This window comes from Argentina silus (genome assembly GCF_951799395.1).
Source record: "Argentina silus genome assembly, contig: scaffold_75, whole genome shotgun sequence".
Classification (NCBI taxonomy): Eukaryota; Metazoa; Chordata; class Actinopteri; order Argentiniformes; family Argentinidae; genus Argentina; species Argentina silus.
In genome coordinates, this window is record NW_028152565.1 from 130135 (window position 1) to 156665 (window position 26531).

General features: G+C 43.0%; 1 protein-coding gene and 1 pseudogene across 2 annotated transcripts in view; both read right to left on the reverse strand.

Annotated features, from left to right (window-relative positions):
- Positions 1-12101: 12101 nt before the first annotated feature.
- Positions 12102-14296, reverse strand: LOC310824746 (polyadenylate-binding protein 1A-like; annotated as a pseudogene). Its single transcript has 4 exons — positions 13421-14296; positions 12714-13287; positions 12386-12613; positions 12102-12310 (listed from the first exon to the last, which is right to left on the reverse strand). The product of its transcript is annotated as a polyadenylate-binding protein 1A-like (transcript).
- Positions 14297-15307: 1011 nt separating this feature from the next.
- The window catches only part of LOC310824747 (uncharacterized protein), a gene marked incomplete at both ends in the record, with an annotated part of 97013 nt that continues 85789 nt past the window's right edge, over positions 15308-26531 (reverse strand). The window contains 2 exon segments of the mRNA XM_083698003.1: positions 15308-15596; positions 17309-18099. Of these exon segments, the coding sequence (XP_083554129.1) occupies positions 15308-15596; positions 17309-18099 (1080 nt within the window).

Below are 26531 nucleotides of genomic sequence, written 5' to 3' on the forward strand. Positions count from 1 at the left end.
CTTCCAAGTGTGCGTGTCGAACACTGAGTCTCTGATGTTTTATAGTCTGTTTCCTCAGGAAAAGCCGGAGTTAAGCAATCCAGGATTTTTGGGCCTAATTTTGAAAAGAGACTATTACAACATGAATCATGTAAACTCCACAACTCCATCCTGAATGGCCTCTCTCACTGTATGTGATATAACGGCTCTTCACTCACACCTCAACCCAAACCCTTCAACCCAAAAAGAGTTTCCCCAAAAGATTTAAGCACATTTTGTACTCAGGTAATTGTAAAATCATGTGTAGAATCATTTAGATAATGTATATCCATAACATGTCCTAATCTAAAAATTCTGTTAAAGGAAATAACAGGTTTGTACTATCCCATGGGTAAAAAAAAACAGTATATCTACAAATAAAATGTCATTCTATTTCATAGATGTATTTGTTGAAAGAGTTAAATTAAGAGACCTGATGACAAATCCCTCCTTAAAAGAGACAATGCATTTTATTATTGTGACCACTTTGAGAAAAGATATGAAAGTTATCCAAATGATCCTAGACACATTGATTATACATAGTACATGACAAATGTGTTGATAATCTCTAAAGAGCCTAAAAAGAACAATAGTTTTTGTCTGTCACTCTAAATGGGTATATTGTCATCCACTTGGTATGGAGCCACCATTTGATTAATTAGCATGATAAACAGTAGGCTACTGTAAGTGACCCTTTGCTAAAACCTCTAATAACAGCCGGGAAACAATCTTATGAATGCTGACCGTTGACCCACTTTTAAACTATTTACTCTAGCACAATAAACATGAATTACCTCCAGGCAGAGGTTTCCCAAAAATCCTTGATTGCTCAACTTTTCCTGAGGGAACAGATTATGAAACACCAGAGACTCAGTCAAACGAGATGTCAAACGAGATGTCAAACCTCTTGACTGTTGAAGTACATATTTTTCACGAGCCTCATCCACAATATTAGAATGCAATTCCCTCTATATACTTGATGCTTATACAAGACCAACATGCCAAAATAAATACAGTACATATACTGTATGTGCTTCTAAAATTAAGATGTGAAGATGTGAAGTTTTGCATACAATGGTTTCCAAGGAACTAATGCTAATTCTAAGGCACTGCTTAAAGTAAAACACAAACAAAAAGAGATGAGAGGCAGTGAGATTTAAATATGGAACCTGGCAAAACATGATCGAGCTGCGATGTCTCCACAACTACATCAGTGAAACATGGCCTACAACCAATGGATAACAACCATGAATAATGTACCTTTTACGCGTTGTCATTGAAAGTCAAGGAAGCCGTTTTGTGGCTGAAAATTTTGAAAGAACTACCAGTAACATATCGAAAACCTTAGGCTTGCAAAAATCAACAGTTTCTAACATAATTATTAAGAAGAAAAAAAAAGTATTCTGAACTGTACAGAAACACCTTGTCTGTTTGAGTACAAGCAAATGCCTCCAAATTCTTTGGATGGCTCTTCTATGACCCCATACTTTATTTAGACATTATATGATTTTTTTCCAATTCGTTCGGAGCCCTGAAATAGGGGGAGTATGTTTAAAAAAGGATATACTTTCTAAATGATGAACCTAATCTGAAAATAAAACCCATTGAATTAAAGCTGAGAATCTCTACTTTGACCCCATAGTAATTGTTTGATTTCACATCCAAACTGTTGGAGTATAGAGCTAAAAGAAAGTCAAAATGCCTGTTTTTAATGAGTATTAGACCTTATGTTCAGAGATACACCTGGTTTGTATTAGTTATTGAGCGTATGGGTATTCCTGGATCATACAGGTATAATGGTATGCACTGCCTGAATAGTGTCCCTCCTTTTACCCTTTGTGGTTATACATTTGTGGTGGATTAGTGAATGGGACTTGAACACAGTAGTATTTAGTTTGGAGTATGTATCTATTTTATGGTTAGGGTTCATTGGTCACAAGGTATATCTGTATAGCAGAGTTGGAGTGTGCAGGCGACGGTTCAGTTACAGGTAACTACTAACAGGTACAATATATGGAATGAAGGATAGAAAAAGTGTTTAACATGGTTGCCTGCAGAGTATCTTTCAGTTGAGATGTATTTGGAAATGAGCTGGGGCTCTATACAATATATTAGACATGGTACAGTATAAAAAATCAAGACATGATTATATCAATATTAGGGTTTTGACATGTAGGTATTAGGGATAGGGCAATAGGGTAACAAGGTTAGGGTGTTAGTTAGTGGGTTTAGGTGTGTGAGTAAGTGGGCAGGGTTATATGGATATTTAGGTTAGGTAATAAGGGTAAATTAATACCTATTTAATGAATGGTAGGGACAATGCTTATTTACACCGATCACAATTGTGACCACCAACAAAAGCTACTTTTTCACATACTATTTCATTGATTTCTTAAAAAATGATGTTAAAGAGTTACTAACAGCATATGATTTGCATAGTTTCATGTCTGGATAAAAAATGGGAACAAATAGGGTAACATTTTGACTGGTACAAGTTACTAAGTTTTGTTATTAGTCTTGAATGGTTTGTGAGCCAGCTTTACGATACACATTTGATTTGTTTGAGGCAAATATGTTTTATTTTGTGTGTGTTTAAATCATTGAAATGTGTCCTAAGATGTTTATTTTCATGATATTGTTTGCAGTGACAATACTTTAACAGATTTTTTTTTTACAAACGGAGTACACTGCCAGGAGAATGCCATTAGATGAATAATAGATTGCACTGAAAGTATTTTCCTTTAATTTATAGTTTAATAGTTTTTAACATTCATTGAAAACAGTTCAAAAGTTATCTTGCCACTCTAAACAATAGGTACATCATCAACCCTGTTTTCAATTAAACAAATTGCAAACAGACATATCTTTGTTTGTTTGATGGGAAAGTGTATGAAAAAAGCAACATACTGTAGTAGAATAGGCTGGTGAGTTTATATCAACATGCTCCTCCACTCAGTCTCTGATAGCAGGTGCTGTGTTGTTTCTCATTCCACTCTTTTCTTTCTAAGAGGAGAGGCAAGGACAGATCCAACCCCAATAAGAGGGTGGGGCCTAGGACAAGGGCCCCTTTTCCCCCCACAGGAACATTTCTTCTCACACTTGGAGTCAGACTTGCTTCTTCTTGTCCGAGTCCTCGGCTGTTATCAGGATGAAATTAAACAACTTTTTTGTAAACAAAACTACTTTTTATTACTATTACTTTGCAGCTCTTACCTTTTTACTGACGAGCGCTGTGAAAACAGATATGTGCCACTGCCTCCTCTGTTACGCTGTACCACTGCATATGTTTAATGTTCTGTCTAAATGCTAAATTGTGGGCTACAGGCGTTCTACTGTCACCAGACGCTTCCGAGTAGTCGGCTACGTTAGCACTACTGAAGGTATTTACAGCCCATTTGTATTACTGGTTGGTTAACATCAGGCTGCCTTGTTCAGAGGTTTCTGCGTACATTTAATAGCATGTCTTAACGTAGGTCTCGAGTGAAAAGACGCTCAGCGACAGTACTGCAGTGTTGCCTTGGAGACAGTCAACAAAGGTAAAATTATCCATACAAATGTTGTCTGTTAACTACGGAATTGGTATTCTGTCTTAAGCTGAAGCACAGCCTTTTGGTTATTGAACAGCTCTTGTGAGCTTACCATGTCATTAGTCTGTTATTTAAGTGTATAGTAGGATAATGCCTAGTGCACATTGTAATTAATATTGTTAATTATGTTCTTGCTGTGTATTTATGTATGGCTTACTCTGTCTGTTTGTGTCCTCAGGTAGCAGTTGCCACTGCTGTTTTGCCTACCATAAGTTCACGATGTAATGGTAGCTTTTGCCCCTTTTGGTTTGGTTTCTTTCTCTTGTTGTTTAGTTTTATATTATCTGAATCGGCCTTCTACTTAGTTGCCTCTTTTTGGCTCCCTCCCCCACGGCATTGAGATACATGGGGTATTGGCTGTCCCGGTAGTCTGCTGCATTTAAGACACCATCTAATGTCCAGCTTTCCTTGTCCCTTCTCCCTTCCAGAGCTAGTGAAGCTGTTCATGGGACAGGTCGCCGGAGTCAAGTCTTCCCCCTGCACTGCGCACCGTGTTTTTGTAGTGGTAATCTGCACTTATTCACCATATCTGTGATCACCTACATTTTGCAGTGTCTTGTGCCTGTGTGTGTTTGTGTGGATAGGCACTGGAAACGAGAGCACGAGTGGTGTGTCGCCCACTTCTCATGGACAGGTAACCGCCCCTTCCCCAACAGCTCTACTATATCTTTGCTGTGTTGTAACAGTTACCTATCTGGTGGCAGCCATTACCCCCCTCTCTTTGCTAAGGCATAACTAAACGAATGAGTGGCCTTTTACTGTTATTTATAAATAAATCTTGTTTATTTTTATAATTGAGATCACGTCTCTGTCCTTACTTTGTTTCGTATCTGTGTGGGAACCCGCTTGTCTCAAGCAAGGTGTGTAACAGCTTACCTCTGTAATATCCTGGTGGGAAAGGCCCCAGGTGGCGTTGTCGTGCACTCTAGAGCCAAGACCTTATAAACTACCAGTTGGTCACACATAGTTCTGCTGCAGCCGCATCTTACCCTTGACCAGCAAGATAGCCACCGTGAGCAGGAGAAATGATTTCATCTGCGCCTTCATCTTCCAAGTCTGTGTGTCCAACACTGAGAGTCTCAAGTTTTTTTTATAGTCCTTTGTCAAGTGCCAGTGTTGAGCAATCACAGGCTTCTGTGGAACCTCTCCTGCAATGTATTTTCATCCTTTGTACGTTTGCTTTCTGTGCTAGAGTCAGCATTTCTTTCCTGCTCTCATCAGAGGTGCATGTTTAAGCAAGAGCTGCTCTCCTTCGAAAAAAAAACACTGGTGAACTTAGCAACCACAAACATGCTGGTAAGCCATGGATGACTTCCACAGTGGATGACTGAAGAATACTCACCATAATTAAGAAAAAACCCAAAACAACTGTCACACAGATCAGGAACACTCTCCAGGAGGTAGTTGTGAATGTGTCAGAGACTACCATCCCCAAAATACATCACCAGCCAAACTACAGACACTTCACTGCAAGGTGCAAACCACTAAATCCTCAAAGAGGATGATACAGTTTGCTAAAAAGTACCTAAAAAGCCTGCAGAGGTCTGGAAAACGGACAGATAAGACGAATATTATCATGTACCAAAGTGATTGCAAGAGGAATGTTTGGAGAAAAAAGGATCTGCCCAAGATTTACAGCATACCACCTCATCTGTGAAACACGGTGGAGGGGGTGCTACCAAAAAGTGGAAAGTTTCTGACTGGCTAAGTCAATCTTCAGATTTAAATCCAATTAAACATGCATTTCATTCGCTAAAGAGGGAACTTAAGGCAAAAAGACCAAAAAACAAACAACTACTGAAGATGGCTGCAGTACAGGCCTGGCAGAGGATCACCAGAGAAAATATACCAAGTGCCTGGTGGGGTCAGTGGGTTGCAGACTTCAGGCAGTTATTGCATGCAAAGGATTGTCGACCAAATACTAAACATCAGTACTTCATTTGGATATCATCAATTTTTTCCCATTTCGTTCAGAGCCCTGAAATAGGGGGAGTATGTTTCAAAAAGGTTGTACTTGATACTAAATGATGAAGCCAATCTGAAAAAAAAACATTGAATTAAAACTGAGAATCTCTACTTTGACCCCATAGTAATTGTTTGATTTCAAATCCAAACTGTTGGAGCATAGAGCTAAAAGAAAGTCAAAATGCTTCCTCTTTCCAAGACATAAGGAGGGCATAGTATATACAGTACCTGTTTTTATTCGGCCTTATGTCCAGGGATACACCCGGTTTGTATTAGTTATTGAGCGTATGAGTATTCCTGGATCATACAGATATAATGGTATGCACTGCCAGAATAGTGCCCCAGTAATATTTCATATTAGTTTTGAGCCAACTTTACAATACACAGTGTATTTGTTTGAGGAAAATACATTTTATTTTGTGTGTTTTGATCATTGAAGTGTGTCCTAAGATGTATTTTTTCTTGATATTGTTCACAGTGGCACTTATTTCACAGATTGTTTTACAAACGGAGTACACTGCCATGAGAATGCCATTAATTGAAGACAGTTCAAAAGTTATCTTGCCACTCTAAACAATAGGTACATCAACCCAGTTTTCAATAAAACAAATTGCAAACACACAGATCTTTCTTTGGTGAAAAAGTGTATGACAAAAAAAGCAAACAGCAACATAGTAGAATAGGTTGGAGAGATTATATCAACACGCTCCTCCACTGATTCTCTGACAGAAGGTGCTCTGTTCTTTCTAATGCCACTGTTTCCAGAATAATTATAATAATAGCTTTATTTGTATAGCACCTTTCATACAGACTATGCAGCTCAAAGTGCTTTGACAGTTCAGCACGACCATATCACAATCATAATAATGAATAGTTCAGCAAAACCACATCACAGTAATGAATAGACCAACATTAATAAAAAGAAAAAAACAATAAAATATTTCTTTTAAAAATAAGAAGAGTAGGAAAAAAGTATTAATATTTATGTATGCCAGGTTAAAAAGATATGTTTTCAGCTGTCGTTTAAAAATGTCTACTGAGTCCACCTTTCTAATACCTTTTTCATATACAATGAAAAAAATGATAGGCGTCAAGAGAGCCACGCCCAGGAGAAGAGGCACAGAGAGAGCCAAGACTCCCAGTAAGAGTGGCAAACCCAGTAGAAGAGCCCTTGCTTTCCCCACTGGAACATTTCTTCCCCCTTCTGGAGCCTCTGCCATTGCTTCTTCTTGTCTGTACGGGCTGTATTCTTGACTGTATTCACGAAGAAATTAACATATTTTTGTTGGAAAAACAACTGTACTGAGATTATAACATAATGTAACCAATGTAGTGAGATGTTGCACAAGGATTTCCAATGCACTCAGTACCTGCAAAGCCTCTTTTGGCTTCATAGTTTCACAAACCAAGTTTCAGCTGAGAAGGTCCCTTTGACCCTGGATTGGATGAGTGACATCCAAATTGCACAACTTAAGTTCCTATAGAGAGAGATTGACAGTTAGCCAAGAATTAAGAGTGCTTCACTACTGCACTAATAAGTTGTGGTCATCACTCATCAAGCAAAGCCCTTGGTCAATCTCTTTATAGAATCAGAATCAGAATCAGAATCAGATTCAGAATTCTTTTATTTGACCAAGTATATTTGCACATACAGGAAATTAACTTGGTGAGGTTGGTGCATGGGAACAATAGCAAAAACAATAGCAAATATTGACAAAAGATTTACAAAATAGCAAAATATTAACAAAATAGCAATAACAAATTTACAAAATAGAACAATAAAACATTACATTTTGTAGGCTGTGCGAAGTTAAATGGCAATGAGGCTAAATGAGGAGGGGCGGTTGGGGCTGGGCTTCTCCTGAAGTCTACTACCATCTCTACAGTTTTTGGGGCGTTCAGCTCCAAGTTGTTCTGGCTTCACCAGAAAGCCAGGCTGTCATCTTCCTCTCTGTAGGCGGACTCATCCTCATTGGAGATTAATCGAATACATTTGGGATTGAGTGAGTGGTGAGTAAATTAGTTTAATCTTGTTTCTAGTCAGAGTGCTCTTAGTACTAGTTTGTTTTGCTGTGGCTATCCTTCCTTAAGCCTGTTCTTGAGTCTGAGTAAGTTAGTTTAATCTTGTTTCTAGTCAAAATGCTGTTAGGAGTTGTTTGTTTTGCTGTGGCTATCCTGCCTTACGCTCTGATAGTAGTTTCTGTTGGAAGCTATCTGTTTGAAGTCAATTGCTGTGACGTGCTGTCAATCTCCAGTGGGAGGGCCTAAACACTATTCTGCCAGGTAGTTAACTCTTCCTCACCCTGGACCAGGACTAATACATTTGGGATTGAGTGAGTGATAAAACCTGTCTGGTCGTTAACTGATCGTAAATAAAGGGGAGGGGTTGCTACCCTGCTAGTCATCAGCAATCACAGAATCTACATTTATATTGTGATGATTGCAGAGCGACAGCCTCTGCGACAGCCTCCTGACACAAAGACGAAGGAGTCTATCTGTGGAGTCCACTGGGGAAGGCCTGAGAGGAAGGCCATACAAATAAGTATTTTTTATTCTATTTTGATAATTTTTTCATTACCTTGAGTGTATTGAGCCTACCTATATCCTACATTTCCCACTAACCCTCTCCCTCTATACCGGCAAAAAATCACAATGTGCTTTCTCCCCATTCCTGTTATTTCATCCATCAGGAGGACACATCGAAGCTACACCTCCACCTGCAACCCTTCCAATCTAATCTACCCACCATGCTCAACTGACCACGACCTCACTGTCATGGGAGGACTTTGGAACTGCCAATCAGCGGTCCAGAAAGCAGAAGCTATCAGAAGCCTGCTTCATGTCTCTCCACTTCCTTGCTCTCACAGAGACATGGATTACACCGGATAACACAGCTACTCCGGCAGCCCTCTCTGATGCCTACTCCTTTTCTCATTCCCCTAGATTCTCTGGTTGAGGAGGAGGAACAGGACTCCTCATCTCACCTAAAGTGGTCACTGTAACGAGTCCCTTGTACAGAGAGGCGGACGCAGTGTGGTGATGAGGGAATGGTCCCGTTTATTTAAGATAATAATTGTAATTCCCACGTTGACTTTCCAGTCCTGGCTTTCCAGCCTTCCCTCCCGAAAGCAGAGGCACACACATCTTAAACCTTTTCGTCAACGAGGCTTCATTCGCAACAGGTGCACAACGAAGCCTCGCTTCCGTAACCCTGGCCACGGTCCTGTAGCTCCCTTTACAGGCCAAACGCTGCATGTCCCCCCACAGTCACATAATGTCCTTCCCCTGTCATATATCCACCTTTGATTTCCATGCTGTTTCTATCACCTCCCCAAACTCAAACTTCACATTGTTGTTATCTATCGTCCACCAGGTCAGCTTGGCCACTTCTTAGATGAGATGGATGTCCTTCTCAGCTTCTTCCCTGAGGACTGCACACCGCTCACAATACTGGGTGACTTCAACATCCAATCGGAGAAGCTTCACTCGTCTGGAGCACTTGACCTTCTCTCCTCCTTCGGCCTTACCCTGTCCCACTCTCCTCCCACTCATAAGGCGGGCAATCAGCTCGACCTTTCTTCACAAGATCCTCCCATACCTCAAACCTCACTGTTACCCCTCTTCCGGTTTCTGATCATCATTTCATATCCTTCTCCCTCCCTCTCAAATGCTCAACCCCCCCAAGCAGTCTCTACCCACACTGTATCCTCTCGTTGCAACCTGCGCACCCTCTCACTCACCGCTCTCTCTTCCTCTGTCTTATCCACCCTACCCTCTGTTGAATCCTTCTGTCTTCTATCCACTGATGCAGCTTCCTCCACCCTCCTGTCCTCTCTTTCCTCATCCTTCGACTCTCTCTGCCCACAGATCTCAAGGCCAGCACTATCCACTCCACGCGCTCCCTGGCTGTCTGAAACCCTGCAAGTTTGTAGAATTGGGCTCTGAGCAGCTGAGAGGAAATGGAGAAGATCTGGCCTTCCTGATGATCTAGACCCTTATCTCTCTCTCCTACCCAACTACACCTCATCTGCATCAGCTGCTAAAGCTTTATACTACCATTCCAACATTCAATCCTCTGTCTCTGACCCAAGGAAACTGTTCTCCACGTTTTCCTCACTCCTCAACCCTCCTCCTCCCCCCTCCTCTCTGTCTGCCGATGACTTTGTCACCTACTTTGAAAAGAAGGTTGATGACATTAACCCCCCTCCCTCTACCTCTCACCAACAATGCTACCTTTCCTCCCTAACCCACTGTGCAACACCCAGTTGGTTTATCAGATTTCTCCCCCCTCTCCCCTGATGATGTTGTACAACTGGTCACATCCAAGCGGGCAACCACCTGCCCCCTCGATCCTATCCCCTCCCCTTTTCTCCAATCCATCTCCAAAGACCTCCTTCCGTTCCTTACCACCTTAATCAATTCCTCTCTATCCACAGGATCTGTCCCAGCTGCCTTCAAGACAGCCAGAGTCAAGCCTCTTCTCAAGAAACCAACTCTTGACCCGTCTGCTATCCATAACTTCAGACCGGTATCTCTTCTCCTTCTTATCTAAAACCCTTGAACGTGCTGTCTCTAAGCAACTGTCTAACTACCTCCTTCAGAACAACTTCCTTGACCCTCATCAATCCGGCTTTAAAGCTGGGCACTCTACTGAAACTGCTCTCCTCGCTGTCATGGAGGCCCTCCACTCTGCTCGAACTTCCTCCCTCTCCTCTGTTCTCATTCTTCTGGACCAGTCCGCTGCATTCAACACAGTAAACCACCCTATCCTTCTCTCCACCCAGAGATGCCCTCAGAATTGGGCATCTCTGGCTCTGCACTGTCCTGGTTTGCATCCTACCTGGCCGGTTGGTCCTACCAGGTGACATGGAGAGGATCGCTGGCCTTTCCACGAGCCCTCACCACTGGGGTCCCCCAGGGCTCTGTCCTGGGGCCTTTACTGTTCTCTCTCTATATCAAATCTCTCGGCTCTGTAATTTCTTCACATGGTTTCTCCTACCACACCTACGCAGATGATAGTCAACATTTTCTCTCTTTCCCCCCTTCTGAGTCACAGGTGGCAACACGTGTCTCGGCATGTCTTGCAGACATTTCTGCTTGGATGTCAGCCCACCACCTCAAGCTCAACCTTGACAAGACTGAGCTGCTCTTCCTCCCAGGGAAAGCCTGCCCTCTCCAAGACTTCTCCATCACAGTAGAGAACTCTTCTGTGACCTCCTCCCATACAGCCAAGAACCATGGGGTGATCCTTGACAACCACTTATACTGTGTGGCGAAAATCACAGCGACAGCACGCTCCTGTAGATTCTTCCAAAACTTTAACGTGTTCCAAGGAGTCTGTCTTTTCAAAACGGGTTTCCACCCCATTGTAGCTACTTTCTGAGATCACTCGGCAGGCCTCAACTGTGGCATCTGGGACTACTCTGCCTCCTTCGTCAACAAGTTTGGTGAGCCCTCACTGAGTCAGATGTCAATGCTAAAGAAATTCAGGGGTTCATCCACAACATGGTAACTACCCAAGCCATGTTGTGTTAGAAAGGGACATGTTAAAATTCCCTTTGGAATGCTGTTCTGTACACCCTAGGCCAGTTTCCCCAACACAGATTAAGCCATTTTCAATCGGAAAAACTATCCATTGAGGATTCACTTTAGGTTACCATGGATTATGGTTACTGCTGTTTGTCATGGGTTATGGGTAATGGAGGTACTTTGTCGAGAAGACATGTCATGTAAGGGTTACTGATAATACTACATGGTTTTCTCTAGATCAGAAGACACATGTCATAAAAGGAGACAAATAATTTCATTCACTGGTTGGGGGGATATAGGTGTGTGATACCGTACCTGACCACCAAGAGGTACCAGTTGTACAGCAGGGCCGTGGCGATGATCACCAACCAGTGGTAGTACAGGTTATCAGCAGGAGCCAGGACCTTAACATCTGTCCTCTTCCTGTCAATGTAGAAAATATACCCACACATGCTCATACCCGCATGTCCGCACGCACGCACGCAATAGCATTAGAGTTATCCTTGACTCGATATTGACTTTCACTTCCTGAAAGTCTTGGTCATTAAAACTGGACTTTTGTCCCAAGTCAATCAGTCACCAAGAAACAAAGGAGCTTTGGCGCAATATCCTCACTAATGCATTAACAGTTATGAACATTTATCTAAATACTTTTCACATTATTCTGTGAAGACAAAATCATGACATTGGAATTGATGGAATGTGGCTAGCTGGGCCATAAAAGTAAAAGTACAACTGTTTAATGATCTAGTTGTTCATTCACATCCACTGTTTCATGCCCAACTGGGATGTGCATTGTTGGTCTATCTGGTCCAACCAGGGCTTTTACTTTTATCATTGAGGTACAGCTTAACCTTTTCTAGACATCGCTGAGTCAATCATTTTCATTTTGTAATGAAATCATTTTTTAATTTTTCAATATTTTTTCAATGCAAGAATACTTTTATTGGTGAAGTAGGTTTCAAAGTCCGGATATGATTTTTTGTGTTAGCCGCTTGGACCTCAAGCTGGGATGTGGCCAGATTTCTGTGCAGCCTCCTCAGCCCAGTGGGCCTTCAGCACAGCGACAGCTTCATCCACCTTGGAGTGCAGGGACTCTGGAGACTCCAGCATGTGGAGAAGATCACAGTTGTCCATCTCCAGCAGCATGCCGGTGATCTTTGGAGCGATGCTGGGGTGCATGTTGTGGACAGATGGGAAGAGACGCTCACCTGGAGGCAGGGAGAATAAATATCAGTAACAGTAACAGCTAATGGGGATCCATAGAAACAAACAAGCAGACTCACCTATCGTCTATTTCTGGTCCTCATGGGGAATGGCAGCCAGTATGGAGGCAATCAGAGGCTCCAGGTCCTGGACATGGACAGCAGGCTGCTGCATGAGGACCTGTGGCTGGGGAGCCATGTGCTGCTGGGAGTAGTGTACACCAGCTGTGTACTTGTTCTGGGGCACGACGCGGATCCTGGCTGTAGCTGCATCTGCACTGGCAGGGCGCTGTCTTAAGGCCTGGGTAGCTGAGAGGGAAGATCATCATAATCAAAGGGATATTCATGGCAAATACTGGCATATTGGTATTGTGTCTATGAGCAGCGTTGCTTCACTAAATATACTGACCTATGCGCTGAGAGGTCATCATACGGGGCACCTGGGAGAGTGTGGCCTTCATAGCATTGAAGATCTGAGGCCTGGGAGCCGATAGACACATGGTGTTGGGCATGTTTTGGAAGTGTTGAGGTTTCACACTCTGGGTAGCCAAGCAAGGAGTGGGTCTCAGCTGAGCCAGCTGGTTGGTGAAGTAAGGGGCAGCACAGTTCTGGGCCTGTGGAATGGCTGCCATGAAGAATCCAGGTGGGGGAGCAACCTGGTAGAGGTTGATGCCTGGTTTGGGAACGGCACAGACGCTGGCCATCCTCTGCATGTGCTGGTTGGTTCTGTGAGCCTGGCGCTCCTCCTTGCGCTTGGCCAGGGCCACATACAGGGGCTTGGTGGCCACGATACGGCCGTTCATCTCAGTCACAGCCTTGGTGGCTGCCTCAGGGGAGGAGAAGCACACAAAGCCAAATCCCTTGCTGCGTCCACCCTCCATCATCACCTTTGCACTGGTGATTGTTCCAAAGTGGGAGAACTCTTTGTGCAGCTGCTCATCATCCAGGCGATCATGCAAGTTCTTCACATACAGATTGACACCCTGCTAGAGAGAAACCCTGTTTAGTGAGATATTTTTCATGTCTCAAATACATCAACAATGTTTACCAAGACTATCAACTTCTTTTTCTTATATAGTCTTTTTTTTTTTAAATCTTTTTTTCTTATACACACACCTGGTATCTGGTCCTGCGGCCCTGCTTCATTTGCTCAAACTGGCGCTTCAGCACAGTCTGGCGCTCTCCTCTCTTCTGGGCGCGGCCCACATAGACCCGCCCCCCATTTATCTCCCGGCCATTCATCTCATCAATGGCCCTCTTGGCATCCTCATGCCTTTGGAAGTTGACAAATCCAAAACCAATGGACTTACCAGTGTCATCAGTCATGACACGGACGCTCAGGGCTGGTCCAAATCTCTCAAACCTCTCCTTAAGGCGCTGGTCATCCATATCCTCTCCAAAGTTTTTGATGTACACGTTAGTGAACTCTCAGACCCTGCATCCAAGTTCAGCCTCTCGTTCTTTGCAAGATTTGAAGTGTCCAATAAACACTTTTCTGTCATTCAATAACGTTCCATTGAGTCTCTTAATAGCTCTCTCAGCAGCCTCCTGTCTATTATACTGCACAAAGCCATAGCCTTTAGAGCCATTCTCATCAGATACTACCTTGCAGGAAAGGATGTCCCCAAACTCAGAGAACCTGTCGTAGAGGTCCTTGCTGTCAAAAGTCTCCACTAAATTCTTAATGAAGATGTTGCCTACCCCACTATTCCTCAGAGAAGGGTCACGCTGAGACCACATGATGCGTATAGGTCTTCCATTGACATCATCAAAGTTCATGGTGTCCAGGGCACGCTCTGTGTCAGCTTGCTGTTGAAAGTTGACATAGGCATACCCAAGAGATTGGTGTGTTATCATGTCCCTGCACACTCTTATAGAGATGATTGGACCACAAGGGCTGAATTTCACATGCAGCATTCCCTCAGTGGTGTCCCTGTGGAGATCTCCTACATACAAGGAGGCCATTGATTGAATGGGCGCACTAGGATTCATGTCTGATGGCCCTTTCAGACAGCAAAAGTTTAAAAAACTGTGAAAAGAACAAATAACATCTACCTATCTTGCTCTACACAGAGGAATTGCAGGTAAATGAATGTCAGGAGTACTGTAGCTGGATTTTAGAACCCCAGCTGCGTGTTCTACATTATGTCATCACATTGTGACATCCTTGACGACTGTATGTGTTGTGTGTAATGTTTTTGAAAAATTCAAACTCCAGTCATTGTTACCTCACAGACCACAGCCAGGGTCCATTTTGTAGCTACGGCCCTGGGTCCAACCATGGTGGCAGGGCCTTCTTTGAAAGTATCATTTCATAGGAAGCTTTGATAGAAGTTGAAACATTTAAAACATAACAACACTATTAATTGAACTAACAGACATTTGTTTGTTGATTCTCTAAACAACTGTTCAACATAGACACATACAGCACATTGTAAAATGTTTAAATAACTTTTTCCTACACTTTGCAAACACTGTATAGACATAGAGCTTCAGATGTAGGATTGACAAACATTCAGATATTTCTTCTAGCTGTTTCCCTTTTTCTTTTACTCTTTTATGGTTTGTAATAATAATAATACATTTATTTATAGAGCACATTTTCGTACAGAGACTGCAACTCAAAGTGCTGTACATAAAAAGTCAGAGAAACAATAGTACAATAGAAGACACAACACCCCCCAACTTTAGACCCTCGCAGAGGACGAGGAAAAACTCCCAAAGAAAAAAAAAAGAAAAAAAAGAAAATGGAAGAAACCTTGGGAGGGGCTACTCAGAGTGGGATCCCCCTACCAGGATGGTCAGGCGTGCAATAGATGTCGAGTTTGGGCAGGCAAAAAGTACAAAATACAAATTGTCATGATGAGTGTGGGACATCCCGATCTGACGTGACATCACAGCAGACAGCAACTCAGTCAGTGCCGCCCTGTGGGAGGGGGGTCTGGTTTAGGGAACTTGTGTAGGGAAGGTGTAGAATGGTGCAGGGTAGAAAGGAAGTGTTGATCAACTCAGGGTCCTTGGCTGGTGCTGGTGATGCTGGCTGGGACCGGGGCTTGATCTGGAGTCGATGGGTTGGGTCGTGGAGTGTGTGCACTGCTGCTCTGGTGGTGTAGGCAAGGGGTTAGTAAGGCAGTGTGTGTGTGAGGGAAGGTGCAGTGAACTTCCCTGTTGGGGCGGGGTGTTGCTCCTCTCCTGGTCCTTGTGCTGGTGCTGGTGTTGGAGTTGTTGGCCAGGGCTTGTGCTGGTACTGGTGCTGGTGGTGTTGCTGGTACTGATACTGATGGTGCTGTTGCTGGCGTTGGAGAGTGTAGATCATCGAGGGTGGGCGATGTGATGTGTGTGAAGGTGTGGGGGGACATGCAGCGTTCGGCCTGTAGAGGGAGCTACAGGACCGTGGCCAGGGTTATGTCGGCGAGGCTCCGTTGCACACCTGTTGCAAATGAAGCCTCGTTGACTAAATGGTTTAAGATGTGTGTGCCTCTGTTTGGCAGGAGAACGGCGACTGGGAAGTCGCCGAGTGTTTTGAGGAGGCTGGAAAGCCAACGAACTGACTTTATGAATAAACGGGACCTTTCCCTCACTACACCACTGCGTCTGCCTCTGTGTATCACGGACATTGTTACAGAAGGCAAGTTTAAATTAGTGTGTTTTGTTTCTTAAAGGTGTTAAGAGTTTCTACCTCTCTGATATGGCCTGGTAGGGCGTTCCAAAGCTTAGGGGCATAGCAGCTAAAAGCCGCCTCACCGCTTCTCTTACGGTTTGGAGTCACTAAGAGAGAGGCAGTGGAGGATTTAAGGGTTCTATTAGGGACATATTCCTGAATGCAATCACCCAAGTATCTTGGTGCTAAACCTTTCACCATTTTGAAAACCAGAAGAAGAACCTTAAAATCTATTCTAAAGCTCACAGGCAGCCAGTGTAGTGTACGGAGTGCTGGGATAATGTAGTCTCTCTTTTTTGTGTGAGTCAATACCCTTGCAGCCGCGTTCTGAACTAACTGTTGGTGTTTAATACTTTTCTGGGGGAGACCAGAGAGAAGGCTATTGCAGTAGTCTACACCAGGGGTTCTCAACCTTTTGCAAGCTGGGCCCCCCTAAAGCTGGTTCATTGCAGTTGGGGCCCCCCCTCCTCCCGGCGCCACCCCCCCCCCCCCTTCCCGGCGCCACCCCCACTACACCACCTTGCATAGATAGATAGATAGATAGATAGATAGATAGATAGATAGATAGATAGATAGATAGATAGATAGATTTCTAATGTGAGCTTGCAGGCATTATTATTATTATTATTATGAGTAGTGGTAGGCCTATTATCATTACTAGGCTATTGCTATATAATTATATGAGGTTACATGCTTTATTGTTGTTGTTGTTATTATTATTATCATCATCAGTAGGCCTATTATCATTACTAGGCTATTGCTATAATTGGGAATTGGCACCAGACCTCTGATATGAATTCATGCTTTATTATTGTTATTATTACTAGGCCTATTAGTAGGCATATCATCTGCATTTTTTACAGAAGCTTGCAGGTAGGCGATTTTAATGTGAGACCTGAGCCTGCTTTGCCTTGCAAAGATCCTCAATTCTTGGCGCAATGTCTGATAAACATAGCCTCAAATCATCCTCGATTTGTGCACGATTGCGGTATTTCATTTTGAGTGCAGTAATTTTTGAGAATCTTGCCTCACACAAATATGTCGACGCGAAAGGGAGGAGAATCTTCAAGGCGACGTCACAGAGTTGAGGGTATTCCTGCATCAATGCTGCCCAGAATGACGAAAGAGGGCAGGAGGTAAAGAGTTCCTTCAGCCTACTGTCACTCTTCAGCTCAATAAGCTGTTCCTGCATATCAATTGACAGCTCGTTTGCTGTGCACACAAATGGATCTCGAACCCACGCAAAAGAGCGATAATCCTCTTTAAAGTACGTCGCATATTGTTTTCTCATTGCTGACAGGTGCTCAGACGCTGATTGAAATAGAGAGGAGAAATCGTGTGACGTGCCTGCATCAGTGATAAAGTCTGCAAGGCTGGGGAACATGTCGCAGTTCCCTCGACTGATGCGGCCACGCCAGAGGTCAAGTTTTTGTGTGAAGGCGTCCACTCTGTCTGCGAGGAGCAAAATATGAGTTTCGCGGCCTTGCAAAGACAGGTTGAGGCCATTCAAGCGGTCAAATATATCGACCAAATAGGACAGAGACGCAAGCCACATAGTGTCATCCAGATGCTTCGCCAGATCTGATTTGATTTCTGTCAAAAACCACTTCACCTCCTCTCGCAGCTCATACAACTGCTGTAACACCCGCCCCCTGGAGAGCCAGCGAACTTCAGTGTGCAGAAGCAGCTGTTCGTGCCCTGACCCCATCTCCTGGCAGAGGACCCCAAACAAGCGAGAGTTTAGCGGCCGTGATTTGATGAGATTCATCATTTTCACGGATTGGTTCAGCACGGAGTCAAAGAGAACCGGCATTTTTTTAGCAGCTAGTGCTTCGCGATGGACCATGTAATGTGTCCATTTCACAAGTGGAGCTACTTGCTGAACGCGAGCAGCTAGGCCACACTCACGGCCCGTCATTGCCCGCGCACCATCCGTGCATAGGCCAACGCATCGGTCCCAAGCCAAACCATTTTCATTGATAAATATATCGAGGACATTGAAGATGGCTTCTCCTGTAGTGTGCGACTTTAGAGGCCGGCAAAACAGGACATCCTCCTCAATCGCCTTGTCCCGCAGATACCTGACATAGGTGAGGAGCTGGGCCTGCCCAGCAATATCAGTGGATTCGTCCAGCTGCAGCGCGTAGTAAGGACTCTTTTTTATGAACTCTATCAGTTGCTCTCTGATATCATTATCATGTCTGAAATTCTCCTAGCGACTGTGTCATTGGACAGTGGTACTGTACCGAGTTTGGCTGCTGCACTATCTCCTATCATTATTCTGCACATGTCTTGCGCGGCCGGCAAAATGAGAGTCGGCAATTGTATGCGGTTTACCCAGTTTACCTATTCTTTTGGCCACTGCATACGATGCCTCCAAACACTGTTTAGACACAGTGCTGTGCATTGAAATGGTTGCCTGTTGCTGATGGAGGCCATCAAGCTTTCTTTTAAAATATTCAGCCGGTTTATCCTTAATGCCAGCATGCTTTGTTTCGAGGTGCCTTTTTAGTTTGCATGGCTTCATGCTGTCGTTTGCCAGCACCTCGGCACACACGACACACTGAGGTCTCAGATCAGCCGTGACTGTAAACCCAAACTGCAGGTATGCTTCATCGTACCTTCAAAGCTTTTTTGCAGCTGGTGGTGCGTCGGTTGCCTTGTTGGTCCTCACAAGAAATCTCCCCATTTTTGTTTGGTTTTGAAATAATTTGGATGTGGATTAGTTGTGTTTTCAATAAAGTTTATGCTATGATGTAACGATGTGTGCGTGTGTGTGGCTATGTTGAGAGACTAGTATCGGGGGCTAATCAGTCGGGACTTAGGCACGATCTTTAATACAACAGTACACAATAACGATTTTGCAGGCAATGCAGATTTTATTTTAAGACTTAACAATTGTAGTCCTTTGTGAGTGAGTGAGTGGGTGAGTGTGTGTGTGTCTTAGTCGCGTGGGTCGTATAGTTGTGTTGCAACACGGTGAAAAAGTTGCTAGCTAGTTAGCTAAGTGCACGCCTAGCAGTTAATTTGGCTATGGCTGAGATGGGGATAATCTTTAAAAAGACAGTTTGTGGGGTTAGTCTTTAAAAAGACTGTTTGGGTTTTGAAGTATAGGCCTAAGTAAATCGATATCGATAACAGATAGACTAGCGAGAGCTGGCACAAGCGAACTTGGCAAGAGACTAGACTAGAGTGAATGGAGCTACTACGCGTGTGCGGACGCTTATATAGTAGCACTTACGTGACGTCGCGTCACAGGCTCAAAATACTACCCCCTGTATTGGTAGATTTGAAATGAAACTGTGTGGTTGATTTGTTTGTGTGTTATAATAGTCCAACCACTTGCATTTCGACATGGGGGGAATCTGTTGCATCTCCTTTGTTGGTCTACTAATAGTCTGTGAGTCCGTGTTTTTTCGTGTTTTTTTCCCCTGCCATCCTGTAGCCTACTCGCGCCCCCCCCGGGAGGGTGGATTCCAGGTGGAACATCATCTTAGCAGCTGTGAGGGGAGAATAAGGAGCCTATTTTTACTTCAACTTTCCACAGAGCCTGACTGTGTAATAGGAGTGTGTGTGTGTGTGTGTGTGTGTGTGTGTGTGTGTGTGTGTGTGTGTGTGTGTGTGTGTGTGTGTGTGTGTGTGTGTGTGTGTGTGTGTGTAGGAGTGAGTGTGTACGTGTATGGGTACGGGACAGACTATTCGTTATCAATCAAGTGTTGTTGCCAGTAGTTCTTGGGGGTTGGTAGGACTATTTTTCAGAGAGTTGTTGACTATGCCAGCTTGCAATATTGAAGAAAACTTTTTGGAGCTCCACTCAAGCAGGTATTTGATCGGTTTAACGCACATGTGTCAAACTCAAGGCCCGCGGGTCGAATACGGCCCGCCACGTCATTTTATGTGGCCCGCGAGAGCTTAAAAAGTACATAATTGTCTTAAAATAAAAGTCTACGCTGCTTTATAGCGTACAGTGACCATGAACTCCATCTCCCACAATGCATGTGAAATTTGTGACCCGCGAAATGACGGGATCCTGCCGCTAGATCGCATATCAGCTTTTGACTAAACCGGTGATGGATATGAAAAAGATCTACAAATAATCCCAAAATGTCCAAGAAGAGAAAAGTCGATGCAGAGGGAAGGCAATTTAATGAAAGGTGGGAAGGCGAATACATGTTTTTGCTTCAAGGAGAAAAACCGATGTCTTCTGTGTTACGAGGCAGTGTCGGTGATGAAGGAGTACACTCATTAGTTGGAGGTAAGCCTCTGTAAGGCTGTCTACAGCTATTTGTTTTTGTTAAATGCCACACATGTGCCACATGTTTTAGCAGCTCACAATTATTTGTTCTACCATAGTTCTGCCCTTCTCAACTGTGACAAAAAAGGTTTTTTAAAAAGTTGATTTGTAATAACTTGTTTAATCATATTTGTCTTTGTTATTCACTTGAAAAGTTTGATCTTTGATTGATGGAGTAATGTGGGTTTCTTAACCTGATAAATGTTATTATAAATGTTATAATAACAGTGCAATGTGCTTACATATATTTTTACATTTATGTAAATGCATGTACAATATTTGTACACTTGAATAAATAATAATCAAATGCAGAGTTATTTGTTACAATATGTTAAGGAGAAGTAACATGTATACAGTCTTACAGTTACAACCGGCCCTTTGAGGGCAACCATGATGCTGATGTTGCCGGGGGTGAAAATGAGTTTGACACCCCTGTTCTAGACTGACAACTATGAACTATGAGCTGTCGAGTGGTAAAGCAATGTTAATTGCAGTTTTGGTGTTTTCCGTGATAACTCCCTGCCTTCTGCGTATCAACTACAGTATTGTTTGTGTTGTAAAGTGGCGGGCGTCTCCTTTCCTTGACTTTATATACAGTACAGAGGGCTGTAGCTTCCGTTTACGGCCACACCGCCCTGAACACACCCGATCTCGTCTGATTTCGGAAGCTAAGCAGGGTCGCGCCGGGTTAGTACTTGGATGGGAGACCGCCTGGGAACGGCTCATGACCCCCCCAAGTCCCTATTGCTCAACCTGGGATCGGACGAAAATTGATCAGAAAGAAGGACGCCCCCTGGTGTTCACTGGCCTCAAGTTTTATTTACAGAAATGTCATGTATAAGAATTGATTGAAATCCACTTGGCTGCTGAATGTTGTTTGCATTATTTGCATAGTTTGAGTTGATGTAGATTGATGAGATTGATATATTTAGGTGGAAAAGTGTACATAAAGGGTGTAAGAATGTATTTAATGCACTCTCACTTTGTCTGGATGACATTTGAGCCATTCACACGACTCATTGTAATGACCACCCAGGGGGTGCAGCCAGCACAATCTAATTAGCAATGCATATTGACACCTCTGAGTCTGGGAGAAGACACAAAGACAACTTCTCTGTTTTATCTGGTTTTAACCTATGTAACTTGATTTCTTTCATTTGGTTTACTTGGTCACATTTAAGGTTATTGGTAACTGTTAAATAAACCACCATTCATATCTCTTTCCTCCGTAGCCCTTCTTAGCCTTACTCATGTGTTATTAGTTGATAAACTACATTCGAGGTCAACCTACTAATCTTATTGGAGTGTTAGAAATTATTTTTATAAAAACAGTTTATTATTGCTATAATAAAAATACATTACTGCAGTGTGCTAAATTTACTAATGTGATGGCCTGTTGATAAATGAGCGATGGATCAAGCATTAGTCCCATAGTACGTTGGATTAATACATGGAGAGGTTGAGCCAGGTCATCAAGAAAGATGTTGCAACACACGCTTACACAAAGAGCTATAGTGGAATAATACCAGGCCAGGGAGGACAGGCTAGGGAGGACATACCAGAGTAGGTATCTTATCTCTTACAGGGTGCTGACTCCGCAGATAGGACAATGGTGTGACCAGCCCGTGAACAACAAGGGATGCCAAGTCTAAACCGCGGTTCCTCCCCAACCAAATAGCCAATCACAATCATTTTGTATACTGTAAATACTTTGTTTGACTGTTTGAATGCATCCATTTTTGGAGGGTTGGTTACAGATTAACAGCTTGCTGACTGTGATTTTCTTCGCCAAAAGTGGTCCTTGTACAAGCCTAGAATTCTGACATATAATTAAATAGCTAAAAGTAAGAAGTAGTTTGTCTTCTCTTCAAATAAAGAACACATTTTCTCACAGGAGTCAGAGTAAATTGTAGTCTATAATACTTGATCACCATTGATGCATTGCTTTGACCAAAAAATACCATAGTGTATTTCCCCTTTATAAGGGGAAACTGATCATACAAACCATACCATTTCTGAATGCTTGCACCTCGTGTTATGATGTGTGACATGAGATATGCCCCACCATCCTACTTACCATGCAGCCCATAATTAATAAACTGGGTGTTGGTAAAAGTATTTTCTTAGAGCTTATACTCTAGGTGTTTGACCTACAATCATTTTTGACATGTCCCACCCTCCTCTTTTTTTCTGAAACCCAAGCATACAGAGATTCCAAAATAGTTTAAATACTTTCATAATACTTTTATTTATATTTTTACTTAAAAATGTTATTCACAAATTACCAAATAGTATTACAGTTTTATTCTTTAACTAGAATGTGTTTCGTCCCAACGAACTGCGAGAGTGTGGTTGCTAAAATGCCGCAGATGGTCACCAACAGTTACTGAATAAGACATGAGAACAGTGCATTTTGTGAAACGAAAATGCATTCAAAATTTACAAAGAACCCAATGTAAAGGTTTCAACATGCACATTTTTCCATTTACTACATATGCACTCAGATTCCATGTATGGGGCACAGATATATTATTTTTATGACACACAAACACAAGTAGGCAGACCTGTTTAGTTGAAAGCCCACTCACCACGTCAAGGTACAGGCCATGAGTGAGATGACGAGAGACAAACATTTACAAACATTTGTAAACATTTAGTTAAACATGGAGCTGACAAAGACATACAAACATCACAAGGACATGCACACAAAAACATTAATAATTGAGAACACATAAGATACAAATTCACAATAGCTTTGTACAGGCCAAAGCCCAATAAAGAACTACAAGATTATCCAAAGACACAGGTCACCAAGCAACAAATGCTCAAGCCATTCCTCTCTGTTACATTTTTTGTGTGTGTTTTTTTGGCAAACTTTTGTTAAACATGAAGCGGACAAAGACATACAAACATCACAAAGACATGAAGCTGACAAAGACATACAAACAGCACGAGGACACGCATGACAAAAACACAGGTTAATTGAACATAAACTAACAATAAAGGGTATGTAAATTAATTGTGTTAGATTGAAACAGAGGTTAGATTGGACCGGATATTGGACATAGACCAGAACATGTTTGTATAAAAAAGATACTACAAAGTGCATTTTTAACTACAATATAAATAATAAAAAAAGACAAGAACATTCTTTAATTAAACTACAAAGTGCATTTTAACTACAATATAAATAAATAGGCTGACTGTATTGCTCTACTTGCTAAAACACTTTGAAACACTTTGACTCAAACAAACAAACAAAAACAAGCTTTTTTTCTCTTTCTTTCTCTCTCTTAAAGATGGCATAGGAGAAGTGGCATCACACAGGTAAGTCACAGGTATTTTTAAATAGTTTTTCCTCTTTTCTAACTCGGCATGCTTCATCCACCACACTTTTGAAGTGTTCAAAACTATCGTACACAACATCTTCAAAACCAGAGGTAGTGGATTTTCTAGTTGCCGGGCAATAGGAGAAGATTTTCTGGAAGCTTCCAGCTGCTTTGTCTTTGGAGGGTGTGTACCTCTTACGCTGCCCACCACACTGAGGCACTTGGCAAGCCCCACATGGCCGCAAGGACTTATTAGGCATGTATGGCTTGGTTGTTGGTGCAGGGGGCTGTGCCACAGGTACAAAGCTCTGACTGCATGATGGCCCACGAAATATGATGGAGGGAGCCTGTGGCTGTGCAGGAAGAACCAGGAGTACGGGTGCTGCCGACACAGCGGGTGGTTGTTCCACTGCACAGCAAAGGCCATCAGGTATACCTGAAACACATGACCATTTTGACTGTTATTGGATATGCTTAGAAGTGATGACTAAAGCTGTGAAATAAAATGCATCATTGAAACTACGCTATATCGAAGTGTTTTTTTTTTTTAATTACTCACTTGGAATGGCATAATCCCACATCTCTGTGAAGGAATGGCATTGTACAGGTGTGCGTGCAACCCCTCCAAAGAGTTACTGCCTCGCCGGCACCTGTGCTTGTTCAGCCGAACGCCATTCAGCACCACCACCTTCACAGAAACATACAGCTGTATGCCAGGGGGATCCTGTAAAGCACAACGAATTGCAAGTTCCTTATTTATTCTGGTGTCCTTTGAAATGTTGCCATACAAGTTTGAATGGTTTTATAATGACACAAGATGACTGCAAAGACATTAACCCACCTGCATGCAACTGAGATGCTTGCTTACAGTTGCCCAGTGAGCATCAACTGCCTCTGTCGACTTGAACAGGTGGATTCCGTCAATGTCAAGGCCTGCTGGTCCCCTGAACTCGGCAATGATGGACTCAATCACCAAAGCGGTCTCCTGTAACATATATATTCTCAGCTTTGAGTGTTGTCACAACTAGAATGAGTGTAACACAACTGATGGACGGAGTAGGTTTTACCAATAACAAAACTGGCTTTATTTTCCCATATGGTGCAATTATCAAACAAACAAATGCACAAAACGTCTGCACCAAATCCAAATGACAAAGACAAAAGATAGCAAAGGCAAAACAAAGGAAACAGCATGACACGCCAATGCTGGGCCAAGACCAGCGGCGTAGGCAGTGTCTGCTGCAGGTCGAGTCTGCCGAAGGAGGAGGAGGAACCAGAGCTTTTAAACAGTCAGGTGAACCTGCGCGTCGGGTGCACCCAATTAAGGCTTGTCACCTCCAATCAGGCAAACTGCACACCTGGAACACTCACAGAAACAACGAGGACAAACAGAGGGTTAAATATGGTGAAGGGAAAGGCACAGGCCAGCGGGCCGTCACAGTGTTAAATCAGTCGTTACTCCTAATGATCTTACATTTATTTTCAAAACTAGATCTGAGTGACACCTTAGTCCAGTACAGTTGAATCCATATTGACAAATAAGCAAGTATGTTTGCTTCTTATTCATGAAATTCATACATGGATCAATATCACACTTACCACAACCCCACAGGTAATGCGCCTGACATACGACCTGACCTGGTGAGGCTTGAGGAAGGCCATCATCTCCTCGTCCGAATACCTGGCGTACAGCTCTTGGTTGCCGCTCCTGACCGCCTGGACTAGGAGCATCATGTCCGCCTTGTTGTAGGCGAGCACCGCACCTGCCAAGGCACTCATGAACACCCCGTACTTGGCGTGGCTCTGTTTGATGACAACAGCATCCCAGCGGTGCAGCCAGGGTCGGATGTCCAGTCTGACCACAGTACCCCTCTGCACCCAGTCACCAAACAGATTCTCCAGGAAGGATGAACCGCTGAAATTATATCAACATTTTGTGTACGTGTGTTACATGTTTTGATAACTGTGTTATCCATGTGTGTCTTGCAAAAAAATTATATGAAGTTAACTGATATGTACATCACTTGGATTATCAATTTCATCATAGGTTTCAATGGAATTGTTATTAAACTTACCGACAGCAGTTGTTGTCTGCATATAAGACTTTTGGCGCAGGAGCATTGGCACGTCGAAACCGGGCAATGAGACCTCTCGCCATGCTCTTGTTCTAAGTGTGTGGGTACACTTTTTATGGGATGTTTGTTCGTTCTCAACTCCGTGTCACCAGACCCGTTAGCTGCTAGCGCTAGCCAGCTAGCCTACTGACAGGTTGTCAATACGTTGTCATTACACATTAACAAGCCAAATCCCGCATATGTCAACGATGGTATGGTCAGTTGCTGATTTCCAGACAATCTTTTATCTTTTGACAAAATCGGCACAGGCATACATGCCTAACAAATGTCTAACTAGCGAAGGATGAAGAGGATAAAACTTACCTGAGTAACAGTAACGTCGTACATGAGATTCACCGATAGTGGCCTCCGGAGCCGTATAAATTAGATGACGTTTGAAATTCCTCGCTCAATGATTGGTGAGTTGAGCGCTACAAAATATTAAAACATCTTTCAATTCAACAAAAAAACCTGATCAGCTGGTTCATTTAGGAATAGAAAAGACAAAGTCATTGGTGGGTTAGCGCTCAACTTTGCTCAACGGCGCTCAACCATTGGTCGGTTGAGGATCCGGTGCCGTAAGCTTTTCCTCATTTCGACCAGTAGGGTGTACTATTGTATCACCACTGTAGTTATAACAGTGCTGTAGTGTGAACACAGCTCCAGTTTCATATTGCTGTTTTGAACAGTTTATCCAATTTGCTCCAAAACCACCTGCTAAGAATTGGTGACTCACTCAGCCTTCTCTTGATCTAGATTCTAGAGTCTATGGTCACGCACACCACTGCATGTCAGACATGCTTTTAAGGTATATACCCTGTAGATCCCT